General features: G+C 55.1%; 1 protein-coding gene across 1 annotated transcript in view; it reads left to right on the forward strand.

Moving 5' to 3' along the window:
- Positions 1-6,185: 6,185 nt before the first annotated feature.
- LOC144487231 (IgGFc-binding protein-like) overlaps positions 6,186-25,350 on the forward strand; it is a 38,539-nt gene continuing 19,374 nt past the window's right edge. The window contains exons 1-6 of the mRNA XM_078205303.1: positions 6,186-6,236; positions 9,907-10,045; positions 10,885-11,213; positions 13,705-14,266; positions 17,897-18,498; positions 19,542-20,109. Coding sequence (XP_078061429.1) covers positions 6,195-6,236; positions 9,907-10,045; positions 10,885-11,213; positions 13,705-14,266; positions 17,897-18,498; positions 19,542-20,109 — 2,242 coding nt within the window. The 5' untranslated portion in view covers positions 6,186-6,194. The remainder of the gene's footprint in view (positions 6,237-9,906; positions 10,046-10,884; positions 11,214-13,704; positions 14,267-17,896; positions 18,499-19,541; positions 20,110-25,350) is intronic.

A 25,350-nucleotide genomic window follows, 5' to 3' on the forward strand; every position in this document is an offset into this window, starting at 1 on the left:
TGTATCTGTCTCTCTCTCCCTGTCTCTGTATCTCTCTCCCTGTGTTTGTCTCTCTCTCTCTCCCTGTCTCTCTCTCCCCGTCTCTGTCTCTCTCTCTCTCCCCGTCTCTGTCTCTCTCTCTCTCCCTGTCTCTGTATCTCTGTCCCTCTCTCCCTGTGTCTGTCTCTCTCTCTCTCCCTGTCTCTGTATCTCTGTCTCTCTCTGTATCTCTCTCCCTGTGTTTGTCTCTCTCTCTCTCCCTGTCTCTCTCTCCCCATCTCTGTCTCGCTCTCTCTCCCTGTCTCTGTATCTGTCTCTCTCTCCCTGTGTCTGTCTCTCTCTCTCCCTGTCTCTGTATCTCTGTCTCTCTCTCCCTATCTCTGTATCTCTGTCTCTCTCTCCCTGTCTCTGTATCTGTCTCTCTCTCCCTGTCTCTGCCTCTCTCTCCCTGTCTCTGTCTCTCTCTCCCTGTCTCTGCCTCTCTCTCCCTGTCTCTGTATCTCTGTCTCTCTCTCCCTGTTTCTCTCTCTCTCCCCGTCTCTGTCTCTCTCTCCCTGTCTCTGTATCTCTGTCCCTCTCTCTCCCTGTCTCTGTATCTGTCTCTCTCTCCCTGTCTCTGTATCTCTGTCTCTCTCTCCCTGTTTCTGTCTCTCTTTCCCTATCTCTGTATCTCTCTCTGACTCCGTCTCTGTATCTCTGTCTCTCTCTCTCCCTGTCTCTGTATCTCTGTCTCTCTCTCCCCGTCTCTGTCTCTCTCTCCCTGTCTCTCTCTCCCTGTCTCTGTATCTCTGTCTCTCTCCCTGTCTCTGTATCTCTGTCTCTCTCATCCTGTCTCTGTATCTCTTTCTCTCGCTCCGTCTCTGTCTCTCTCTCCGTCTCTGTATCTCTCGCCCTGTATCTGTCTCTCTCTCCCTGTCTCTGTATCTCTCTCCCTGTGTTTGTCTCTCTCTCTCTCCCTGTCTCTCTCTCCCCGTCTCTGTCTCTCTCTCTCTCCCGGTCTCTGTCTCTCTCTCTCTCCCTGTCTCTGTATCTCTCTCCCTGTGTCTGTCTCTCTCTCTCTCCTTGTCTCTGTATCTCTGTCTCTCTCTGTATCTCTCTCCCTGTGTTTGTCTCTCTCTCTCTCCCTGTCTCTCTCTCCCCGTCTCTGTCTCGCTCTCTCTCCCTGTCTCTGTATCTGTCTCTCTCTCCCTGTGTCTGTCTCTCTCTCTCTCCCTGTCTCTGTATCTCTGTCTCTCTCTCCCTATCTCTGTCTCTCTCTCCCTGTCTCTGTATCTGTCTCTCTCTCCCTGTCTCTGCCTCTCTCTCCCTGTCTCTCTGTCTCTCCTTGTCTCTGTATCTCTCTCCCTGTTTCTCTCTCTCTCCCCGTCTCTGTCTCTCTCTCCCTGTCTCTGTATCTCTGTCCCTCTCTCTCCCTGTCTCTGTATCTGTCTCTCTCTCCCTGTCTCTGTATCTCTGTCTCTCTCTCCCTGTTTCTGTCTCTCTCTCCCTATCTCTGTATCTCTCTCTGACTCCGTCTCTGTATCTCTGTCTCTCTCTCTCCCTGTCTCTGTATCTCTGTCTCTCTCTCCCCGTCTCTGTCTCTCTCTCCCTGTCTCTGTCTCCCCGTCTCTGTCTTTCTCTCCTTGTCTCTGTCCCTCTCTCCCTGTCTCTGTATCTCTGTCTCTCTCTCCCTGTCTCTGTCTCTCTCACTCCCTGTCTCTGTATCTCTGTCTCTGTCCCTGTATCTCTGTCTCTCTCTCCCCGTCTCTGTCTCTCTCTCCCCATCTCTTTCTCTCTCTCCCCTGTCTCTGTCTCCCTGTCTCTCTCTCCCTGTCTCTCTCTCCCTGTCTCTGTCTCCCCGTCTCTCTCTCCCTGGCCCTGTCTCTGTATCTCTCTCCCTGTCTCTCTCTCCCTGTCTCTGTCTCCCTGTCTCTGTCTCTCTCTCCCTGGCTCTGTCTCCCTGTCTCTGGCTCTCTCTCCCTGGCTCTCTCTCCCTGTCTCTGTCTCCCTGTCTCTAGAACATAGAACAGTACAGCACAGAACAGGCCCTTCGGCCCACGATGTTGTGCCGAGCTTTATCTGAAACCAAGATCAAGCTATCCCACTCCCTATCATCCTGGTGTGCTCCATGTGCCTATCCAATAACCGCTTAAATGTTTCTAAAGTGTCTGACTCCACTATCACTGCAGGCAGTCCATTCCACACCCCAACCACTCTCTGCGTAAAGAACCTACCTCTGATATCCGTCCTGTATCTCCCACCACGAACCCTATAGTTATGCCCCCTTGTAATAGCTCCATCCACCCGAGGAAATAGTCTTTGAACGTTCACTCTATCTATCCCCTTCATCATTTTATACACCTCTATCAAGTCTCCCCTCAGCCGCCTCCGCTCCAGAGAGAATAGCCCTAGCTCCCTCAACCTTTCCTCATATGACCTACCCTCCAAACCAGGCAGCATCCTGGTAAATCTCCTCTGCACTCCTTCCAGCGCTTCCACATCCTTCCTATAGTGAGGTGACCAGAACTGCACACAATATTCCAAATGTGGTCTCACCAAGGTCCTGTACAGTTGCAGCATAACCCCACGGCTCTTAAACTCCAACCCCCTGTTAATAAAAGCTAACACACTACAGGCCTTCTTCACAGCTCTATCCACTTGAGTGGCAACCTTTAGAGATCTGTGGATATGGACCCCAAGATCTCTCTGTTCCTCCACAGTCTTCAGAACCCTACCTTTGACCCTGTAATCCACATTTAAATTTGTCCTACCAAAATGAATCACCTCACATTTATCAGGGTTAAACTCCATTTGCCATTTTTCAGCCCAGCTTTGCATCCTATCTATGTCTCTTTGCAGCCTACAACAGCCCTCCACCTCATCCACTACTCCACCAATCTTGGTGTCATCAGCAAATTTACTGATCCACCCTTCAGCCCCCTCCTCTAAGTCATTAATAAAAATCACAAAGAGCAGAGGACCAAGCACTGATCCCTGCGGCACACCGCTAGCAACCTGCCTCCAATCCGAAAATTTTCCATCGACCACCACCCTCTGTCTTCGGTCAGACAGCCAGTTGCCTATCCAATCGGCCAACTTTCCCTCTATCCCACACCTCCTCACTTTCATCATAAGCCGACCATGGGGGACCTTATCAAACGCCTTACTAAAATCCATGTATATGACATCAACTGCCCTACCTTCATCAACACACTTAGTTACCTCCTCAAAAAATTCTATCAAATTTGTGAGGCACGACTTGCCCTTCACGAATCCGTGCTGACTATCCCGGATTAATCCGCATCTTTCTAAATGGTCGTAAATCCCATCCCTAAGGACCTTTTCCATCAATTTACCAACCACCGAAGTAAGACTAACCGGTCTATAATTACCAGGGTCATTTCTATTCCCTTTCTTAAACAGAGGAACAACATTCGCCATTCTCCAGTCCTCTGGCACCATCCCCGTGGACAGCGAGGACCCAAAGATCAAAGCCAAAGGCTCTGCAATCTCATCCCTTGCCTCCCAAAGAATCCTAGGATACATTTCATCAGGCCCAGGGGACTTATCGACCTTCAGTTTATTCAAAACTGCCAAGACATCCTCCCTCCGAACATCTATTTCCTCCAGCCTATTAGCCTGTAACACCTTCTCTTCCTCAAAAACATGGCCCCTCTCCTTGGTGAACACTGAAGAAAAGTATTCATTCATCACCTCGCCTATCTCTACTGATTCCATACACAAGTTCCCACTACTGTCCTTGACCGGCCCTAACCTCACCCTGTCTCTCTCTCCCTGGCTCTGTCTCCCTGTCTCTGTCTCTCTCTCCCTGTCTCTGTCTCCCTGTCTCTGGCTCTCTCTCCCTGGCTCTGTCTCCCTGTCTCTGGCTCTGTCTCCCTGTCTCTGTGCCTCATCTCCTTGAAAAGACCTCGAAAGACCTCAATCTGTGCTGTGGTGGGGGATGAGGGGTGTGGTGGTGGGGTCAGCTGTGTGGGGGTGGGTGGGATGTGGGGGAGTGTCGGGGTGGAGTGGGATGGGTGGGATGTGGGGGAGTGTCGGGGTGGAGTGGGATGGGTGGGGGTGGGTGGGGTGTGGGGGAGTGTCGGGGTGGAGTGGGATGGGTGGGGGTGGGTGGGATGTGGGGGAGTGTCGGGGTGGAGTGGGATGGGTGGGGGTGGGTGGGATGTGGGGGAGTGTCGGGGTGGAGTGGGATGGGTGGGGGTGGGTGGGGTGTGGGGGAGTGTCGGGGTGGAGTGGGATGTGGGGGAGTGTTGGGGTGGAGTGGGATGGGTGGGGGTGGGTGGGGTGTGGGGGAGTGTCGGGGTGGGGGTGGGATGGGTGGGGAGGAGAGTCTGGCCTTCCCTGACTAATATCTCCTTGCGTGTCTGGTTTCAGACGCTGCCCTTTGTGATTGGATGGTTGATGCAAGTCATGGTTTTCAGGACTGAAATTTGCTGCACGGGGGTTTTCCCTGTGCGGACATGGCCAATCAGATCTCCCGTGTTCAGAGCAAGAATGAGTGAGTGAAGTGTAGGAATCCTGTCACTGTTAGGACAAAGATGATTCATAATGGAGGAGGGTGAGGGGGAGAGTGTGGAGGAGAGTGTGAGGAGGAGGGTGAGGAGGAGGGTGAGGGGGAGAGTGTGGAGGAGAGTGTGAGGAGGAGGGTGAGGAGGAGGGTGAGGGGGAGAGTGTGGAGGAGAGTGTGAGGAGGAGGGTGAGGAGGAGGGTGAGGGGGAGAGTGTGGAGGAGAGTGTGAGGAGGAGGGTGAGGAGGAGGGTGAGGAGGAGGGTGAGGGGGAGAGTGTGGAGGAGAGTGTGAGGAGGAGGGTGAGGAGGAGGGTGAGGAGGAGGGTGAGGGGGAGAGTGTGGAGGAGAGTGTGAGGGTACAGACTGATATCGAACAGTTGGCGAGTTGGCCAGAGCAATGGCAGATGCAATTTAATCCTGATAAGTGTGAGCTGATGCATTTTGGGATGTTGAATAAGGGTAGGATTTACACAGTGAGCGGTGGCTCCCCAGGGAGTGTTGAGGAACAAAGGGACCTTGGTGGACAAGTCCATAGACCCCTGAAGGTGGCAGCACAGGTAGATAGAGTGGTGAAGAAGGCATACGGAAGGCTTGCCTTCATTAGCCGAGGCAGAGAATACAGGAGCAGGGAGGACTAGGTACAACTTTATAAAACATTGGTGAGGCCACAGCTGGAGTACAGTGGGCAGTTCTGGTCGTCACATTATCAGCAGGACATGATTGCACTGGAGAGGGAGCGGAGGAGATTCACCAGGATGCTGCCTGGGCTGGAGTGTCTCAGCTATGAGGAGAGGCTGGATTGGCTGGGTTTGTTTTCCCTGGAGCCGGAGAGGCTGAACGGGAGGGATGTGATCGAGCGATACAAAATTATCAGAGGCAGAGAGAGGGTAGATGGTAAGAATCTTTTCCCCATGGCAGAGGTGTCTAAGACCAGAGGCTGTTGGTTTAAGGCGAGGAGTAAGTGGTTTAGAGAGGATCTGAGGAAATGTTTTCTCACCCAGAGGGGGGTGGAGGGAAGGTGCTGCCTGAGAGGGGGGTGGGGGGAAGGTGCTGCCTGAGAGGGGGGTGGAGGGAAGGTGCTGCCTGAGAGGGGGGTGGGGGGAAGGTGCTGCCTGAGAGGGGGGTGGGGGGAAGGTGCTGCCTGAGAGGGGGGTGGGGGGAAGGTGCTGCCTGAGAGGGGGGTGGGGGGAAGGTGCTGCCTGAGAGGGGGGTGGGGGGCAGGGACTCTCGCAACGGTTAAGAAGCATCTGGATGAACACTTCAATCACCAAGGCACAGTAAGCTGTGGACCAGGGGCCGAGTATAGATTGGTATTTGATGGTGGGCACAGACATGGTGGGCCGAAGGGCCTGTTTCTGTGCTGTACCACTCTATGACTCTAGGGTTGGTCAAGGAAGGTGCGAGGAGACCCCCCCCCCTCCCCACCACCCCTCCCCACCAACCCTCCGGAGCCCTGTGTTAGAGGGTGATTTGGACAATTGCTATGATGGACCCTGTGTAGCGTTCTCTGAGGCCTCCTGTGTTGAATGTTTATTTTTTGCAATCGCAGCGATGAACTGTCCAGCGAATAGCCACTACGAGATCTGCGCCGATACCTGTGCCACCACCTGTGCTGCGATTACCAACATCGCCAGATGCCCGCTGACCTGCTCGGAGGGATGCCAGTGCGACGATGGGTACTTCGCGGACGGAAAACGCTGCGTTCCCATGGAGACGTGTGGCTGTTTCGGGAACGGTCACTATTATGAGGTACAGCACTGAGGGAGTGCCGCACTGTCAGAGGGTCAGTACTGAGGGAGTGCCGCACTGTCAGAGGGTCAGTACTGAGGGAGTGCCGCACTGTCAGAGGGTCAGTGCTGAGGGAGTGCCGCACTGTCAGAGGGTCAGTACTGAGGGAGTGCCGCACTGTCAGAGGGTCAGTACTGAGGGAGTGCCGCACTGTCAGAGGGTCAGTACTGAGGGAGTGCCGCACTGTCAGAGGGTCAGTGTTGAGAGAGCGCTGCACTGTCAGAGGGTCAGTGCTGAGGGAGTGCCGCACTGTCAGAGGGTCAGTACTGAGGGAGTGCCGCACTGTCAGAGGGTCAGTGCTAGAACATAGAATATAGAACATAGAACATAGAACAGTACAGCACAGAACAGGCCCTTCGGCCCACGATGTTGTGCCGAGCTTTATCTGAAACCAAGATCAAGCTATCCCACTCCCTATCATCCTGGTGTGCTCCATGTGCCTATCCAATAACCGCTTAAATGTTTCTAAAGTGTCTGACTCCACTATCACTGCAGGCAGTCCATTCCACACCCCAACCACTCTCTGAGTAAAGAACCTACCTCTGATATCCTTCCTATATCTCCCACCACGAACCCTATAGTTATGCCCCCTTGTAATAGCTCCATCCACCCGAGGAAATAGTCTTTGAACGTTCACTCTATCTATCCCCTTCATCATTTTATACACCTCTATTAAGTCTCCCCTCAGCCTCCTCCGCTCCAGAGAGAACAGCCCGAGCTCCCTCAACCTTTCCTCATATGACCTACCCTCCAAACCAGGCAGCATCCTGGTAAATCTCCTCTGCACTCTTTCCAGCGCTTCCACATCCTTCTTATAGTGAGGTGACCAGAACTGCACACAATATTCCAAATGTGGTCTCACCAAGGTCCTGTACAGTTGCAGCATAACCCCACGGCTCTTAAACTCCAACCCCCTGTTAATAAAAGCTAACACACTATAGGCCTTCTTCACAGCTCTATCCACTTGACTGGCAACCTTTAGAGATCTGTGGATATGGACCCCAAGATCTCTCTGTTCCTCCACAGTCTTCAGAACCCTACCTTTGACCCTGTAATCCACATTTAAATTTGTCCTACCAAAATGAATCACCTCACATTTATCAGGGTTAAACTCCATTTGCCATTTTTCAGCCCAGCTTTGCATCCTATCTATGTCTCTTTGCAGCCTACAACAGCCCTCCACCTCATCCACTACTCCACCAATCTTGGTGTCATCAGCAAATTTACTGATCCACCCTTCAGCCCCCTCCTCGAAGTCATTAATAAAAATCACAAAGAGCAGAGGACCAAGCACTGATCCCTGTGGCACTCCGCTAGCAACCTGCCTCCAGTCCGAAAATTTTCCATCGACCACCACCCTCTGTCTTCGGTCTGACAGCCAGTTACCTATCCAATCGGCCAACTTTCCCTCTATCCCACACCTCCTCACTTTCATCATAAGCCGACCATGGGGGACCTTATCAAACGCCTTACTAAAATCCATGTATATGACATCAACTGCCCTACCTTCATCAACACACTTAGTTACTGAGGGAGTGCCGCACTGTCAGAGGGTCAGTACTGAGGGAGTGCCGCACTGTCAGAGGGTCAGTGCTGAGGGAGTGCTGCACTGTCAGAGGGTCAGTGCTGAGGGAGTGCCGCACTGTCAGAGGGTCAGTGCTGAGGGAGTGCCGCACTGTCAGAGGGTCAGTACTGAGGGAGCGCCGCACTGTCAGAGGGTCATTACTGAGGGGGTGCCGCACTGTCGGTGGGTCAGCGCAGAGGGAGTGCCGCACTGTCGGAGGGTCAGTACTGAGGGAATGCCGCACTGTCAGAGGGTGAGTACTGAGGCAGTGCTGCACTGTCAGAGGGTCCGTACTGAGGCAGTGCTGCACTGTCAGAGGGTCAGTACTGAAGGAGTGCCGCACTGTCAGAGGGTCAGTGCTGAGGTAGTGCCGCACTGTCAGAGGGTCAGTACTGAGGGAGTGCCGCACTGTCAAAGGGTCAGTGCTGAGGGAGTGCTGCACTGTCAGAGGGTCAGTGCTGAGGGAGTGCCGCACTGTCAGAGGGTCAGTACTGAGGGAGTGCCGCACTGTCAAAGGGTCAGTGCTGAGGGAGTGCTGCACTGTCAGAGGGTCAGTGCTGAGGGAGTGCCGCACTGTCAGTGGGTCAGTACTGAGGGAGTGCCGCACTGTCAGAGGGTCAGTGCTGAGGGAGTGCCGCACTGTCAGAGGGTCAGTACTGAGGGAGTGCCGCACTGTCAGAGGGTCAGTACTGGGGGAGTGCCGCACTGTCAGAGGGTCAGTACTGGGGGAGTGCCGCACTGTCGGAGGGTCAGTACTGAGGGAATGCCGCACTGTCAGAGGGTCAGTGTTGAGGGAGTGCTGCACTGTCAGAGGGTCAGTGCTGAGGGAGTGCCGCACTGTCAGAGGGTCAGTGCTGAGGGAGTGCTGCACTGTCAGAGGGTCAGTGCTGAGGTAGTGCCGCACTGTCAGAGGGTCAGTGCTGAGGGAGTGCCGTACTGTCAGAGGGTCAGTACTGAGGCAGTGCCGCACTGTCAGAGGGTCAGTGCTGAGGGAGTGCCGCACTGTCAGAGGGTCAGTGCTGAGGGAGTGCTGCACTGTCAGAGGGTCAGTACTGAGGCAGTGCCGCACTGTCAGAGGATCAGTGTTGAGGGAGTGCCGCACTGTCAGAGGGTCAGTGCTGAGGGAGTGCCGCACTGTCAGAGGGTCAGTGCTGAGGGAGTGCCGCACTGTCAGAGGGTCAGTGCTGAGGGACTGCCGCACTGTCAGAGGGGCAGTATTGAGGGAGTGCCGCACTGTCAGAAGGTCAGCGCTGAGGGAGTGCCGCACTGTCAGAGGGTCAGTACTGAGGGAGTGCCGCACTGTCAGAGGGTCAGTACTGAGGGAGCGCCGCACTGTCAGAGGGTCATTACTGAGGGAGTGCCGCACTGTCAGTGGGTCAGCGCAGAGGGAGTGCCGCACTGTCAGAGGGTCAGTACTGAGAGAGTTCCGCACATGTGGAGTTTGCACATTCTCCCCATGTCTGCGTGGGTTCCTCTGGTGCTCCGGTTTCCTCCCATGGTCCAAAGACGTGTAGGCTGCTGGATTTGCCATGCTAAATTGCCCCTCAGTGTCCAAAGATGTGCAGGTTGGAGGGATTGGCCATGCTAAATTGCCCTTAGTGTCCAAAGATGTGCAAGTTAGGTGGATTGGCCATGCTAAATTGCCCCTTAGTGTCCAAAGATGTGCAGGTTAGATGGGTTGGCCATGTTAAATTGCCCCTTAGTGTCCAAAGATGTGCAGGTTAGATGGGTTGGCCATGTTAAATTGCCCCTTAGTGTCCAAAGATGTGTAGGTTAGGTGGGTTGGCCATGGGAAATGTGTGGGGTTGCGGGCATTGTGTGGAGAATGGGCCTGGGTGGGATGCTCTGTCAGAGTCAGTGCAGACCTGATGGGCCGAATGGCCTCTGTCTGCACTGTAGGGATTCTATGAACCCGCATCATAAATTCGGACACTCTCCCTCCAGCCCTGACACTCTCACAGTGACGTCCTGCTCAGTCTGCTGTGGTCGCTGACACTGATCCTGACACACATGTTCGATAGCCTCTCTCCTCATGCTGACCCGGTGCTGTTTGATCTCTTCCCACAGCCCGGAGAGGTGCTGATTCAGAAAGACTGCAGGAGAAGATGTGAATGTTCCAGTATGGGTCTGATCTGCCGTGACACGGCCTGTAGCAGTGATGAGAGGTGTGAGGTGAAGAACGGCGTTCGGGGATGTCACAACAAGGGTATGAATCTCTGACTGACTCTGGCTGTGTGTGTGTTCACCGTGAGGGGGGATAGTACGGGAGCAGATACAAGGAGCAAGGCCTCCAGGTGTCAGGGACTCGCAACCCCACTTACCTCACAGTTCCCCAACTTCATGTCCCAACACACGTGCTGCTCTGTGTGTGTGTGTCTCTTTCTCTCTCTCTGTGTGTCTTTCTTTCTCTGTGTCTCTCTCCCTCTGTGTGTCTCTCTCTCTGTGTCTCTCTCCCTCTGTGTGTGTCTCTCTCTCTCTGTCTCTCTCTCTGTGTCTCTCTCTTTGTGTGTGTCTCTCTCTCTCTCTCTGTGTCTGTCTCTCTGGGTCTGTGTGTCTCTCTCTCTCTTTCTCTCCGTGTGTGTCTCTCTCTCTGTCTCTCCCTCTGTGTCTGTCTCTCTCTCCCTGTGTCTCTCTCTCTGTGTCTCTCTCTCTTTCTGTCTCTCTCTCCCTCTGTCTCTCTCTCTATCTGTCTCTCTCTCTCTGTGTGTCTCTCTATCTCTCTCTGTCTGTCTCTGTCTCTCTCTGTCCCTTTCTCTCTGTCTCTCTCTCTCTCTCTGTCTGTCTCTCTCTCTCTGTCTCTCCCTCAAGTCACTCCTTTATACCTGACCTTGTTGATTCGGTTTTGGTTCACGTGTCCCTCACGCCTCCCCTCCAGTCTTGGGGTCAAATTCTGATCTGCATTGAGAAGCCTGGACAATGTTCTTGTCCGGTTCAAACTGTGCCTGCTGTTTGGTTAGAGGGGTGCCGAGGGTCCCAGGTGGGTGGGTGGGTCGGGTTGCTGAGGCAACCTGTGTCGTTACTGAGTGTGTCTTTGCTTGCCCTCAGATCCCTGCAAAGCTGCCAAGTGCAGAGTGAAGGAGAACTGCGTCGTGGAGAAGGGGATTGGAAGGTGTGTGCCACAGTATTCGGGTAAATGCTGGGCCTGGGGAGATCCCCATTATCACACCTTCGACAAACTGAACTTCAACTTCCAGGGAACGTGCACCTACATCATCTCGGAGACCTGTGGCTCCGACCATGGCCTGACTCCCTTCAAGGTCGAAGCTAAGAACGATATCCGTGGAAACGATGCGGTATCGTACGTGAAGATTGTTCACATCAATGTGTATGGCTACACAATATCCATCTATAAAGGAGAGATTGGAAAAGTCAGGGTAAGGATTACACAATGTTTACCATCACAGATTCACACTCAAACCATCCAACCCCTGGCCGTATAGAGGGAGCTTTACTCTGTCTCTAACCCCGTGCTGTACCTGTCCTGGGAGTGTTTGATGGGGACAGTGCAGAGGGAGCTTTACTCTGTATCTAACCCCGTGCTGTCTCTGTCCTATAGTTATAGTTATTTGGAGAGTAATGAATTGATAGGTGATAGTCAGCATGGTTTTGTGGCAGGTAGGTCGTGCCTTACTAACCTTATTGAGTTTTTTGAGAAAGTGACCAAGGAGGTGGATGGGGGCAAGGCAGTGGACGTGGTATATATGGATTTTAGTAAGGCGTTTGATAAGGTTCACCATGGTAGGCTTCTGCAGAAAATGCAGATGTATGGGATTGGGGGTGATCTAGGAAATTGGATCAGGAATTGGCTAGCGGATAGGAAACAGAGGGTGGTGGTTGATAGTAAATATTCATCATGGAGTGCGGTTACAAGTGGTGTACCTCAGGGATCTGTTTTGGGGCCACTGCTGTTTGTAATATTTATTAATGATCTGGATGAGGGTATAGTTGGGTGGATTAGCAAATTTGCTGATGACACCAAAGTCGGTGGTGTGGTAGACAGTGAGGAAGGGTGTCGTAGTTTGCAGGAAGACTTAGACAGGTTGCAAAGTTGGGCCGAGAGGTGGCGGATGGAGTTTAATGCGGAGAAGTGTGAGGTAATTCACTTTGGTAGGAATAACAGATGTGTTGAGTATAGGGCTAACGGGAGGACTTTGAATAGTGTGGAGGAGCAGAGGGATCTAGGTGTATGTGTGCATAGATCCCTGAAAGTTGGGAATCAAGTAGATAAGGTTGTTAAGAAGGCATATGGTGTCTTGGCGTTTATTGGTAGGGGGATTGAATTTAGGAGTCGTAGCGTTATGTTGCAACTGTACACAACTCTGGTGCGGCCGCACTTGGAGTACTGTGTGCAGTTCTGGTCCCCACATTACAGGAAGGATGTGGAGGCTTTGGAGAGGGTGCAGAGGAGGTTTACCAGGATGTTGCCTGGTATGGAGGGGAGATCCTATGAGGAGAGGCTGAGGGATTTGGGATTGTTTTCGCTGGAAAGGCGGCGGCTAAGAGGGGATCTTATTGAAACATATAAGATGATTAGAGGTTTAGATAGGGTGGATAGTGATAGCCTTTTTCCTCTGATGGAGAAATCCAGCACGAGGGGGCATGGCTTTAAATTGAGGGGGGGTAGTTATAGAACCGATGTCAGGGGTAGGTTCTTTACCCAGAGGGTGGTGAGGGATTGGAATGCCCTGCCAGCATCAGTAGTAAATGCGCCTAGTTTGGGGGCGTTTAAGAGATCCGTAGATAGGTTCATGGACGAAAAGAAATTGGTTTAGGTTGGAGGGTCACAGTTTTTTTTTTAACTGGTCGGTGCAACATCGTGGGCCGAAGGGCCTGTTCTGCGCTGTAATGTTCTATGTTCTATGTCCTGGGAGTGTTTGATGGGGACAGTGCAGAGGGAGCTTTACTCTGTATCTAACCCCGTGCTGTACCTGTCCTGGGAGTGTTTGATGGGGACAGTGTAGAGGGAGCTTTACTCTGTATCTAACCCCGTGCTGTACCTGTCCTGGGAGTGTTTGATGGGGGACAGTGTAGAGGGAGATTTACTCTGTATCTAACCCCGTGCTGTACCTGTCCTGGGAGTGTTTGATGGGGACAGTGTAGAGGGAGCTTTACTCTGTATCTAACACCGTGCTGTACCTGTCCTGGGAGTGTTTGATGGGGGACAGTGTAGAGGGAGATTTACTCTGTATCTAACCCCGTGCTGTACCTGTCCTGGGAGTGTTTGATGGAGACAGTGTAGAGGGAGATTTACTCTGTATCTAACCCCGTGCTGTACCTGTCCTGGGAGTGTTTGATGGGGACAGTGTAGAGGGAGCTTTACTCTGTATCTAACCCCATGCTGTATCTGTCCTGGGAGTGTTTGATGGGGACAGTGTAGAGGGAGCTTTACTCTGTATCTAACCCCGTGCTGTATCTGTCCTGGGAGTGTTTGATGGGGACAGTGTAGAGGGAGCTTTACTCTGCATCTAACCCTGTGCTGTACCTGTCCTGGGAGTGTTTGATGGGGACAGTGTAGAGGGAGCTTTACTCTGTATCTAACCCCGTGCTGGACGTGCCCTGGGAGTGTTTGATGGGGACAGTGTAGAGGGAGCTTTACTCTGTATCTAACCCTGTGCTGTACCTGTCCTGGGAGTGTTTGATGGGGACAGTGTAGAGGGAGCTTTACTCTGTATCTAACCCCGTGCTGTACCTGTCCTGGGAGTGTTTGATGGGGACAGTGTAGAGGGAGCTTTACTCTGTATCTAACCCCGTGCTGTACCTGTCCTGGGAGTGTTTGATGGGAATTAGCTGCCCTGTGCTATCTCACTGTGATGTATGTGCATTGCTCCTGCGAGACCACGTTGAGAGATGTCTGTTCTGGCGCAGGTCGATGGGGTGCGAAGATCATTACCAGTGACACTGGTGGATGGAAAGTTGCATCTATATCAGAGAGGGGAGTTTGCCGTGGTGGAGACGGATTTTGGTCTGAAAGTGATGTATGAGTGGAAGTGGTATCTGATCGTCGAGATTCCAAGCAGTTACTTTGGACAGCTTTGTGGTCTGTGCGGCAACTTCAATGGTAAGGCTGACGATGACAAACTCTTTCCAAATGGCACCAGGGCTTCCTCGATCGTTCACTGGGCTGGCAGCTGGAAGGTCAACGAACGGGACCCCTTCTGCTGGGACTATTGCCGTGGCTACTGCCCCACCTGCTCAGACGAGCATCGCAAGCTTTACGAGAGTGAGAAGTACTGTGGGTGGCTGCAGAAGATCTTCGAACCCTGTCACCAAAAGGTGGAGCACCGACCCTTCTTTGACAGCTGTGTCTATGATGTATGTCTGAACCAGGGCAGGAAGAGCATGCTATGCCAGGCCCTGGCAGCCTATGCCACGGAATGCCAGAAGGAGGGAATCATTGTGAAAAACTGGCGCAAAGAAACATCCTGCCGTAAGTGATTGTGCAACCCCAGCGCTTCCCATAGTGTGTGTGGGACCCCGAGTGAGTCAGTGTGTGTGGGACCCGTACCCCAGTGAGAGTCAGTGTGTGTGGAACCTGTACCCCAGTGAGAGTCAGTGTGTGTGGGACCCGTACCCCAGTGAGAGTCAGTGTGTGTGGGACCCGTACCCCAGTGAGAGTCAGTGTGTGTGGAACCCGTACCCCAGTGAGAGTCAGTGTGTGTGGAACCTGTACCCCAGTGAGAGCCAGTGTGTGTGGGACCCGTACCCCAGTGAGAGTCAGTGTGTGTGGGACCTGTACCCCAGTGAGAGTCAGTGTGTGTGGGACCCGTACCCCAGTGAGAGTCAGTGTGTGTGGGACCCGTACCCCAGTGAGAGTCAGTGTGTGTGGGACCCGTACCCCAGTGCGAGTCAGTGTGTGTGGGACCCGTACCCCAGTGAGAGTCAGTGTGTGTGGGACCTGTACCCCAGTGAGAGTCAGTGTGTGTGGAACCCGTACCCCAGTGAGAGTCAGTGTGTGTGGGACCCGTACCCCAGTGAGAGTCAGTGTGTGTGGGACCCGTACCCCAGTGAGAGTCAGTGTGTGTGGGACCCGTACCCCAGTGAGAGTCAGTGTGTGTGGAACCCGTACCCCAGTGAGAGTCAGTGTGTGTGGGACCCGTACCCCAGTGAGAGTCAGTGTGTGTGGGGGACCCGTACCCCAGTGAGAGTCAGTGTGTGTGGGACCCGTACCCCAGTGAGAGTCAGTGTGTGTGGAACCCGTACCCCAGTGAGAGTCAGTGTGTGTGGGACCCGTACCCCAGTGAGAGTCAGTGTGTGTGGGACCCGTACCCCAGTGAGAGTCAGTGTGTGTGGAACCCGTACCCCAGTGAGAGTCAGTGTGTGTGGGACCCGTACCCCAGTGAGAGTCAGTGTGTGTGGGACCCGTACCCCAGTGAGAGTCAGTGTGTGTGGAACCCGTACCCCAGTGAGAGTCAGTGTGTGTGGGACCTGTACCCCAGTGAGAGTCAGTGTGTGTGGGACCCGTACCCCAGTGAGAGTCAGTGTGTGTGGAACCCGTACCCCAGTGAGAGTCAGTGTGTGTGGAACCCGTACCCCAGTGAGAGTCAGTGTGTGTGGGACCCGTACCCCAGTGAGAGTCAGTGTGTGTGGAACCCGTACCCCAGTGAGAGTCAGTGTGTGTGGGACCCGTACCCCAGTGAGAGTCAGTGTGTGTGGGACCCGTACCCCAGTGAGAGTCAGTGTGTGTGAGACCCGTACCCCAGTGAGAGTCAGTGTGTGTGGAACCCGTACCCCAGTGAGAGTCAGTGTGTGTGGGACCCGTACCCCAGTGAGAGTCAGTGTGTGTGGAACCCGTATCCCAGTGAGAGTCAGTGTGTGTGGAACCCGTACCCCAGTGAGAGTCAGTGTGTGTGGGACCCGTACCCCAGTGAGAGTCAGTGTGTGTGGGACCCGTAACCCAGTGAGAGTCAGTGTGGTGGGACCCGTACCCCAGTGAGAGTCAGTGTGTGTGGAACCCGTACCCCAGTGAGAGTCAGTGTGTGTGGAACCGGTACCCCAGTGAGAGTCAGTGTGTGTGGGACCCGTACCCCAGTGAGAGTCAGTGTGTGTGGGACCCGTACCCCAGTGAGAGTCAGTGTGTGTGGGACCCGTACCCCAGTGAGAGTCAGTGTGTGTGGGACCCGTACCCCAGTGAGAGTCAGTGTGTGTGGGACCCGTAGCCCAGTGAGAGTCAGTGTGTGTGGGACCCGTACCCCAGTGAGAGTCAGTGTGTGTGGGACCCGTACCCCAGTGAGAGTCAGTGTGTGTGGGACCCGTACCCCAGTGAGAGTCAGTGTGTGTGAGACCCGTACCCCAGTGAGAGTCAGTGTGTGTGGAACCCGTACCCCAGTGAGAGTCAGTGTGTGTGGAACCCGTACCCCAGTGAGAGTCAGTTTGTGTGGGACCCGTACCCCAGTGAGAGTCAGTGTGTGTGGAACCCGTATCCCAGTGAGAGTCAGTGTGTGTGGGACCCGTACCCCAGTGAGAGTCAGTGTGTGTGGGACCCGTACCCCAGTGAGAGTCAGTGTGTGTGGGACCCGTACCCCAGTGAGAGTCAGTGTGTGTGGGACCCGTACCCCAGTGAGAGTCAGTGTGTGTGGAACCCGTACCCCAGTGAGAGTCAGTGTGTGTGGAACCCGTACCCCAGTGAGAGTCAGTGTGTGTGGAACCCGTACCCCAGTGAGAGTCAGTGTGTGTGGGACCCGTACCCCAGTGAGAGCCAGTGTGTGTGGGACCCGTACCCCAGTGAGAGTCAGTGTGTGTGGGACCCGTACCCCAGTGAGAGTCAGTGTGTGTGGGACCCGTACCCCAGTGAGAGTCAGTGTGTGTGGGACCCGTACCCCAGTGAGAGTCAGTGTGTGTGGGACCCGTACCCCAGTGAGAGTCAGTGTGTGTGGGACCCGTACCCCAGTGAGAGTCTGTGTGTGTGGAACCCGTACCCCAGTGAGAGTCAGTGTGTGTGGGACCCGTACCCCAGTGAGAGTCAGTGTGTATTAGGGATTGTTGGCATGGACACATTGAGTGAAGTGGACTGTTCTATTCCCTTGGGAAGGGGAAGGAGACAGTGGACAGGGTGGGGCTGAGAATTTGAATCCTTCCCTCCTGTGGCCCGGGCTGGGGGGAGTGGGGGAAACAGTCCCAGGGTGAGGGGGGCGGGCATTTTGGACTGAAATGAGCAGAAAGTCTTCGGAGCGGAAAATCTTTGAAATAGAGTCACAGAGGTTTACAGCATGGAAACAGGCCCTTCGGCCCAACCTGTCCATACCACCCTTTTTTTTTAAACCCCTAAGCAATCCCAATTGTCCACAATTGGCCCATATCCCTCTATATCCATCGTACCCATGTAACTGTCCAAATGGTTTTTAAAAGACAAAATTGTACCCACCTCTACTACTACCTTACTACAATCTTATTGGATTCCTGATCGGTAAGGGAATTAGGGGTTATAGGGATCAGGCGGGTAAGTGGAACTGATCCACTTCAGATCAGCCATGATCTTATTGAATGGTGGGGCAGGCTCGAGGGGCGAGATGGCCGACTCCTGCTCCTAGTTCCTTTGTTCTCATGTTCTTATGTTCTACCTCTGGCAGCTCGTTCCAGACACTCACCACCCTCTGTGTGAAAAAATTGCCCCTCTGAACCCTCTTGTATCTCTCCCCTCTCACATTAAACCCATGCCCTCTAATTTTAGACTCCCCTACCCTTGGGAAAAGATATTGACTATCGAGCTGCTCTGTGCCCCTCATTATTTTATAGATCTCTATAAGATCACCCCTCAGCCTCCTACGCTCCAGAGAAAACAGTCCCAGTCTATCCAGCCTCTCCTTATAACTCAAATCGCGGGCCCAGAGAGTTCCATGGTCAAGGATCAATGGATCTGTGGGTACCAAAGGAGAGGGTGGGAATGGTCGGTTGAGGTCGAAGGTCACCCAGGCAGACATTGGGAGGGGTAGCAGGTCCGACGGGCTGAATGGCTCTCTCCGGCTCCTCTTGTTGGTTTTTTTGGAGCCGGTTGGTGATTGGTTGGGTGTGTGTTACTTGGGTGTGTCTTGTCTTTAACATCTCTCTCCTCCATCCGCAGCCTACAAGTGCCCGGCGAACAGCCATTATGAGGCCTGCAGTAAAGCCTGCCCGGCGACCTGCGACGACCCAAAGGGGACAGCAGACTGCAAGCAGCCATGTGTAGAGGGTTGCCAGTGTGACGCGGGCCACGTGCTGGTGGATGGGAAGTGCGAGCCCACCTCCTTGGCCTGCGGCTGCACCTATCAGGGGATCCACTACAAGCCCAAGGAGAGGTTCTGGGCGGATGATAAGTGCCATGTGCAGTGCTACTGTGACCCTGACCTCAGGATGGTCGTTTGTGAGGAGAATAGATGCAAGGCCAGCGAAGTGTGCGCCACCATCGATGGGGTCCGGGGCTGCTTCCCGGCCAGTAATTCCACCTGCTCTGCCAACGGGGACCCCCACTACCGAACCTTTGATGGAACCAGGTACAACTTTATGGGCACCTGTGTCTACAAGCTGTCCGGCCTGTGCTCCAAGGCCTCCGACCTCACCCCGTTTGAGGTGCGTGTGGAGAACGATCACCGTGGCAGCAAGGCAGTCTCCTACACCAAGGTGGTGACGGTGCAGGTCTACGGAACCACCATCGTCCTCAGTGTGACCAAACCCCGCAGAGTGATGGTGAGTGTGCCCCCAATTTGTAATAACTCCCCTCACTCCTCCCCTGGAACCCATCGCCCCAACAAACCCCCTGAAAACAACTCCGAACCGACTGTGCCAATCAGGGTTGCCATCACCTCAAACCGGTGTCAGGAGAGAGAATTACTGAGTCTGATTGCTCACACCACATTCCCCCATCCCACCCTCCCGATCCCGTATCCCCCATCCCACCCTCCCTATCCCGTATCCCCCATCCCACCCTCCCTATCCCGTATCCCTCAATCCCACCCTCCCTATCCCGTATCCCTCAATCCCACACTCCCTATCCCGTATCCCTCAATCCCACCCTCCCTCCTTATCCCTCAGTCTCAAACTTTTAGAAGGGTCAGTACTGAGGGAGTGCCGCACTGTCAGAGGGTCAGTACTGAGGGAGTGCCGCACTGTCAGAGGGTCAGTACTGAGGGAGTGCCGCACTGTCAGAGGGTCAGTACTGAGGGAGTGCCGCACTGTCAGAGGGTCAGTACTGAGGGAGTGCCGCACTGTCAGAGGGTCAGTGCTGAGGGAGTGCCGCACTGTCAGAGGGTCAGTGCTGAGGGAGTGCCGCACTGTCAGAGGGTCAGTACTGAGGGAGTGCCGCACTGTCAGAGGGTCAGTGCTGAGGGAGTGCTGCACTGTCAGAGGGTCAGTGCTGAGGGAGTACCACACTGTCAGAGGGTCAGTGCTGAGGGAGTGCCGCACTGTCAGAGGGTCAGTACTGAGGGAGTGCCGCACTGTCAGAGGGTCAGTGCTGAGGGAGTGCCGCACTGTCAGAGGGTCAGTGCTGAGGGAGTGCTGCACTGTCAGAGGGTCAGTGCTGAGGGAGTACCGCACTGTCAGAGGGTCAGTACTGAGGGAGTGCCGCACTGTCAGAGGGTCAGTACTGAGGGAGTGCCGCACTGTCAGAGGGTCAGTGCTGAGGGAGTGCCGCACTGTCAGAGGGTCAGTGCTGAGGGAGTGCCGGACGGGGAGGGGTGGGGGGGATCAGTGGGAGGAGAAGATGGTGACTCTATCTCTGTATTGTCCAGGTGAATGGTGTCCTCACATCGCTGCCCTGTTACCTGGACACTGACCGGATCACCGTCTACAGGAGTGGCTGGACTGGGGTGGTCCAGACGGACTTTGGCCTGAAGGTGACCTTCGACTGGCGGACCCACGTGACGGTCACTCTGCCCAGCAGCTACGCGGGAGCCGTCTGCGGCCTGTGTGGGAGTTACAACGGCCACAGGGATGGTGACTTGCGCCTGCCGGACGGCCGGGTCACTCGCGACGCTGAGGCCTTTGGGAAGAGCTGGAAGGTGGCCGATGTCCCGGGCTGCGTCACTGGCTGTGGGAAGCAATGCCCCGTCTGCCCCAAGGACCACGAGGGGAAGTTCAGCGGGGACGATTATTGCGGGAAAATACCCAGCGCTTCAGGACCCTTCCGCGACTGCCTCAAGGTGGTGGACCCCGCGCCTTTCTTCCACGATTGCATCTACGATGTCTGTCACTACCGAGGTCTCCGCAAAGCCCTGTGTGAGGCCCTCAGCCTTTACACTGCCGCCTGTCAGGAGGCCGGGGCCAAGGTCTATGCTTGGAGGACCAACAACTTCTGTCGTGAGTATCTTCCTGCACTCCGAATCCCTGATCTCCTTCCCCTTCCCTCCTCCCCCCTCCACTGTGCAGCAAGCAGGCCATTCAGCCCCTCTGCTCCATGCCTGGGTTGTGTGGAGCACACGCGCCTCCTCCCCATCTCCCAAAGGGTTTGCATTTACCCAGCATCAGGGACTCAGAAACCAATCGAGGGAGCGGGAGAGAGAGGTGGGCAGTTTTAGGGAGGGAATTCCAGAGCTTGGGGACCCAGGCAGCTGAAGGCACGGCCGCCAATGGCGGAGCGATGGGAATCGAGGGAAGCTCGAGAGGCTGGAAATGGAGGAACGCAGAGATCTCAGAGGGTTAGAGGTTACAGAGATAGGGAGGGGTGTAGGGGCTGGAGGAGGTTACAGAGATAGGGAGGGGTGTTGGGGCTGGAGGAGGTTACAGAGATAGGGAGGGGTGTAGGGGCTGGAGGAGGTTACAGAGATAGGGAGGGTTGTAGGGGCTGGAGGAGGTTACAGAGATAGGGAGGGTTGTAGGGGCTGGAGGAGGTTACAGAGATAGGGAGGGTTGTAGGGGCTGGAGGAGGTTACAGAGATAGGGAGGGTTGTGGGGGCTGGAGGAGGTTACAGAGATAGGGAGGGGTGTAGGGGCTGGAGGAGGTTGCAGAGATAGAGAGGGTTGTAGGGACTGGATGAGGTTACAGAGATAGGGAGGGGTGTAGGGGCTGGAGGAGGTTGCAGAGATAGAGAGGGTTGTAGGGACTGGAGGAGGTTACAGAGATAGGGAGGGGTGTAGGGGCTGGAGGAGGTTACAGAGATAGGGAGGGGTGTAGGGGCTGGGGGAGGTTACAGAGATAGAGAGGGGGTGTAGGGGCAGGAGGAGGTTACAGAGATAGGGAGGGGGTGTAGGGGCTGGAGGAGGTTACAGAGATAGGGAGGGGGTGTAGGGGCTGGAGGAGGTTACAGAGATAGGGATGGGGTGTAGGGGTTGGAGGAGGTTGCAGAGATAGAGAGGGTTGTAGGGACTGGAGGAGGATACAGAGATAGGGAGGGCTGTAGGGGCTGGAGGGGGTTACAGAGGTAGGGAGGGGTGTAGGGGCTGGAGGAGCTTACAGAGATGGGGAGCGGTGTACGGACTGGAGCAGAGATAGAGAGGGTTGTAGGGACTGGCGGAGGATACAGAGATAGGGAGGGTTGTAGGGGCTGGAGGAGGTTACAGAGATAGGGAAGGTTGTAGGGGCTGGAGGTGTTTACAGAAGTAGGGAGGAGTGTCGGGGCTGGAGCAGGTTACAGAGATAGAGAGGAGTGTTGGGGCTGGAGGAAGTTACAGAGATAGGGAGGGGTGTAGGGTCTGGAGGAGGTTACAGAGATAGGGTGGGATGTAGGGGCTGGAGGAGGTTACAGAGATAGGGAGGGGTGTAGGGGCTGGAGGAGGTTACAGAAGATATGGAGGGGTGTCGGGGCTGGAGGAGGTTACAGAGATAGGGAGGGGTGCAGGGTCTGGAGGAGGTTCCAGAGATAGGGAGGGGTGTAGGGGCTGGAGGAGGTTACAGAGATAGGGAGCGGTGTAGGGGCTGGAGGAGGTTACAGAGCTAGGGAGGGGTGTAGGGCTGGAGGAGGTTACAGAGATAGGGAGGGTTGTGGGGGCTGGAGGAGGTTCCGGAGTTCGGGAGAGGTGTAGGGACTGGAGGAGGTTACAGAGATAGGGAGGGGTGTAGGGGCTGGAGGCGGATACAGAGATAGGGCGGGTTATAGGGGTTAGAGGAGGTTACAGAGATAGGTAAGGTGTAGGGGCTGGAGGAGATTGCTGAGATAGAGAGGGGTGTCGGGGCTGGAGGGGTTTACAGAGATAGGGAGGGGATGTATGGGCTGGAGGAGGTTACAGGGATAGAGGGGGGTGTAGAGGCTGGAGGAGGTTACAGAGATAGAGAGGGGTGTAGGGGCTGGAGGAAGTTACAGAGATAGGGAGGGGTGTAGGGTCTGGAGGAGTTTACAGAGATAGGGACGGATGTAGGGGCTGGAGGAGGTTGCAGAGATAGGGAGGGGTGTAGGGGCTGGAGGAGGTTACAGAGATAGGGAGGGGTGTCGGGACTCGAGGAGTTTACAGAGATAGGGAGGGGTGCAGGGTCTGGAGGAGGTTACAGAGATAGGGGAGGGGTGTAGGAGCCAGAAGGGGATACAGAGATAGGGAGGGGTGTAGGGGCTGGAGGAGGTTTTTTACACAGAGAGTAGTGAGTGCCTGGAACTCGCTGCCGGGGGAGGTAGTGGAAGCAGATACGGCAGTGACTTTTAAGGGGGATCTTGGCAAGTACATGAATAGGATGGGAATGGAGGGATATGGTCCCGGAAGGGTAGGGGTTTTTAGTTCAGTCGGGCAGCATGGTCGGTGCAGGCTTGGAGGGTCGAAGGGCCTGTTCCTGTGCTGTAATTTTCTTTGTTCTTTGTTACAGAGAGAGGGAGGGGTGTAGGGGCTGGAGGAGGTTACAGAGATAGGGAGGGGTGTAGGGGCTGGAGGAGGTTACAGAGATAGGGAGGGGTGTAGGGGCTGGAGGGGGTTACAGAGATAGGGAGGGGTGTAGGGGCTGGAGGAGGTTACAGAGATAGGGAGGGGTGTAGGGGCTGGAGGAGGTTACAGAGATAGGGAGGGGTGTAGGGGCTGGAGGAGGTTACAGTGATTAGCACGGGGTGTTGGGGCTGGAGGAGGTTACAGAGATAGAGAGGGGTGTAGGGGCTGGAGGAGGTTACAGAGATAGGGAGGGGGTGTAGGGGCTGGAGGAGGTTACAGAGATAGGGAGGGGTGTAGGGGCTGGAGGAGGTTACAGAGATAGGGAGGGGGTGTAGGGGCTGGAGGAGGTTACAGAGAGAGGGAGGGGTGTAGGGGCTGGAGGAGGTTACAGTGATTAGCACGGGGTGTTGGGGCTGGAGGAGGTTACAGAGATAGAGAGGGGGTGTAGGGGCTGGAGGAGGTTACAGAGATAGGGAGGGGTGCAGGGACTGGAGGAGGTTACAGAGATAGAGAGGGAGTGTTGGGGCTGGAGGAGGTTACAGAGATAGGGAGGGGTGTAGGGACTCGAAGAGGCTACAGAGATAGAGAGGGGGTGTAGGGGCTGGAGGAGGTTACAGAGATAGGGAGGGAGGTAGGGGCTGGAGGAGGTTACAGAGATAGGGAGGGGTGTAGGACTGGAGGAGGTTACAGAGATAGAGAGGGGGAGTAGGGGCTGGAGGAGGTTACAGAGATAGGGAGGCTTGTAGGGGCTGGAGGAGGTTACAGAGATAGGGAGGAGTGTCAGGGCTGGAGCAGGTTACAGAGTCGGGAAGGGGTGTAGGGGGCTGGAGGAGGTAACAGAGATGGGGAGCAGTGTAAGGTCTGGATGAGGTTACAGAGATAGGGAGGCTTGTAGGGGCTGGAGGAGGTTACAGAGATAGGGGAGCGGTGCACGGAGTGGAGGAGGTTACAGAGATAGGGAGGGTGTGTAGGGGTTGGAGGAGGTTACAGAGATAGGGAGGGCTGCAGGGGCTAGAGGAGTTTACAGAGATAGGGAGGGGTGTAGGAGCTGGAGGCAGTTACAGAGATCGTGAGTGGTGTCGGGGCTGGAGGAGGTTACAGAGATAGGGAAGGGGCGTCAAGGCTGGAGGAGGTTACAGAGATAGGGAGGGATGTTAGGGCTGGAGGAGGTTACAGAGATAGGGAAGGGTGTAGGGGCTGGAGGAGGTTACAGGGATAGGGAGGGTTGTAGTAGCTGGAGGGGGTTACAGAGATAGGGAGGGGTGTAGGGGCTGGAGGGGGTTACAGAGATAGGGAGGGGTGTAGGGGCTGGAGGAGGTTACAGAGATAGGGAACGTTGTCGGGGCTGGAGGAGGTTACAGCGATATAGAGGAGCATCGGGGCTGAAGGAGGTTACAGAGATAGGGAGGGTTGTAGGGGCTGGAGGAGTTTAGAGATATAGGGAGGGGTGTAGGGGCTGGAGGAGGATACAGGGATAGGGCGGGTTATAGGGGTTAGAGGAGGTTACAGAGATAGGGAAGGTGTAGGGGCTGGAGGAGGTTGCTGAGATAGAGAGGGGTGTCGGGGCTGGAGGAGGTCACAGAGATAGGGAGGGGTGTAGGGGCTGGAGGAGGTTACAGAGATAGGGAGGGGTGTTGGGGCTGCAGGAGGTGACAGAGATCGGGAGGGGTGTATGGACTGGAGGAGGTTACAGAGGTAGGGAGGGGTGTCGGGGCTGGAGGAGTTTAGAGAGATAGGGAGGGGTGCAGGAGCTGGAGGAGGTGACAGATAGGGTGGGTGTAGGGGCTGGAGGAGGTTACAGGGATAGAGGGGGGTGTAGAGGCTGGAGGAGGTTACAGAGATAGAGAAGGGTGTAGGGTCTGGAGGAGGTGACAGATAGAGAGGGGTGTTGGGGCTGGAGAAAGTTACAGAGATAGGGAGGGGTGTAGGGTCTGGAGGAGATCACAGAGATAGGGTGGGATGTAGGGGCTGGAGGAGGTTACAGAGATAGGGAGGGGTGTAGGGGCTGGGGGAGGTTACAGAAGATATGGAGGGGTGTCGGGGCTGGAGGAGGTTACAGAGATAGGGAGGGGTGCAGGGTCTGGAGGAGGTTCCAGAGATAGTGAGGGGTGTAGGGGCTGGAGGAGGTTCCAGAGATAGGGAGGGGTGTAGGGGCTGGAGGAGGTTACAGAGATAGGGAGCGGTGTAGGGGCTGGAGGAGGTTACAGAGCTAGGGAGGGGTGTAGGGCTGGAGGAGGTTACAGAGATAGGGAGGGTTGTGGGGGCTGGAGGAGGTTCCGGAGTTCGGGAGAGGTGTAGGGACTGGAGGAGGTTACAGAGATAGGGAGGGGTGTAGGGGCTGGAGGCGGATACAGAGATAGGGCGGGTTATAGGGGTTAGAGGAGGTTACAGAGATAGGGAAGGTGTAGGGGCTGGAGGAGATTGCTGAGATAGAGAGGGGTGTCGGGGCTGGAGGGGTTTACAGAGATAGGGAGGGGATGTATGGGCTGGAGGAGGTTACAGGGATAGAGGGGGGTGTAGAGGCTGGAGGAGGTTACAGAGATAGAGAGGGGTGTAGGGGCTGGAGGAAGTTACAGAGATAGGGAGGGGTGCAGGGTCTGGAGGAGTTTACAGAGATAGGGACGGATGTAGGGGCTGGAGGAGGTTGCAGAGATAGGGAGGGGTGTCGGGGCTGGAGGAGGTTACAGAGGATAGGGAGGGGTGTCGGGACTCGAGGAGTTTACAGAGATAGGGAGGGGTGCAGGGTCTGGAGGA

Source organism: Mustelus asterias, unplaced genomic scaffold (assembly GCF_964213995.1).
Source record: "Mustelus asterias unplaced genomic scaffold, sMusAst1.hap1.1 HAP1_SCAFFOLD_656, whole genome shotgun sequence".
Lineage (NCBI taxonomy): Eukaryota > Metazoa > Chordata > Chondrichthyes > Carcharhiniformes > Triakidae > Mustelus > Mustelus asterias.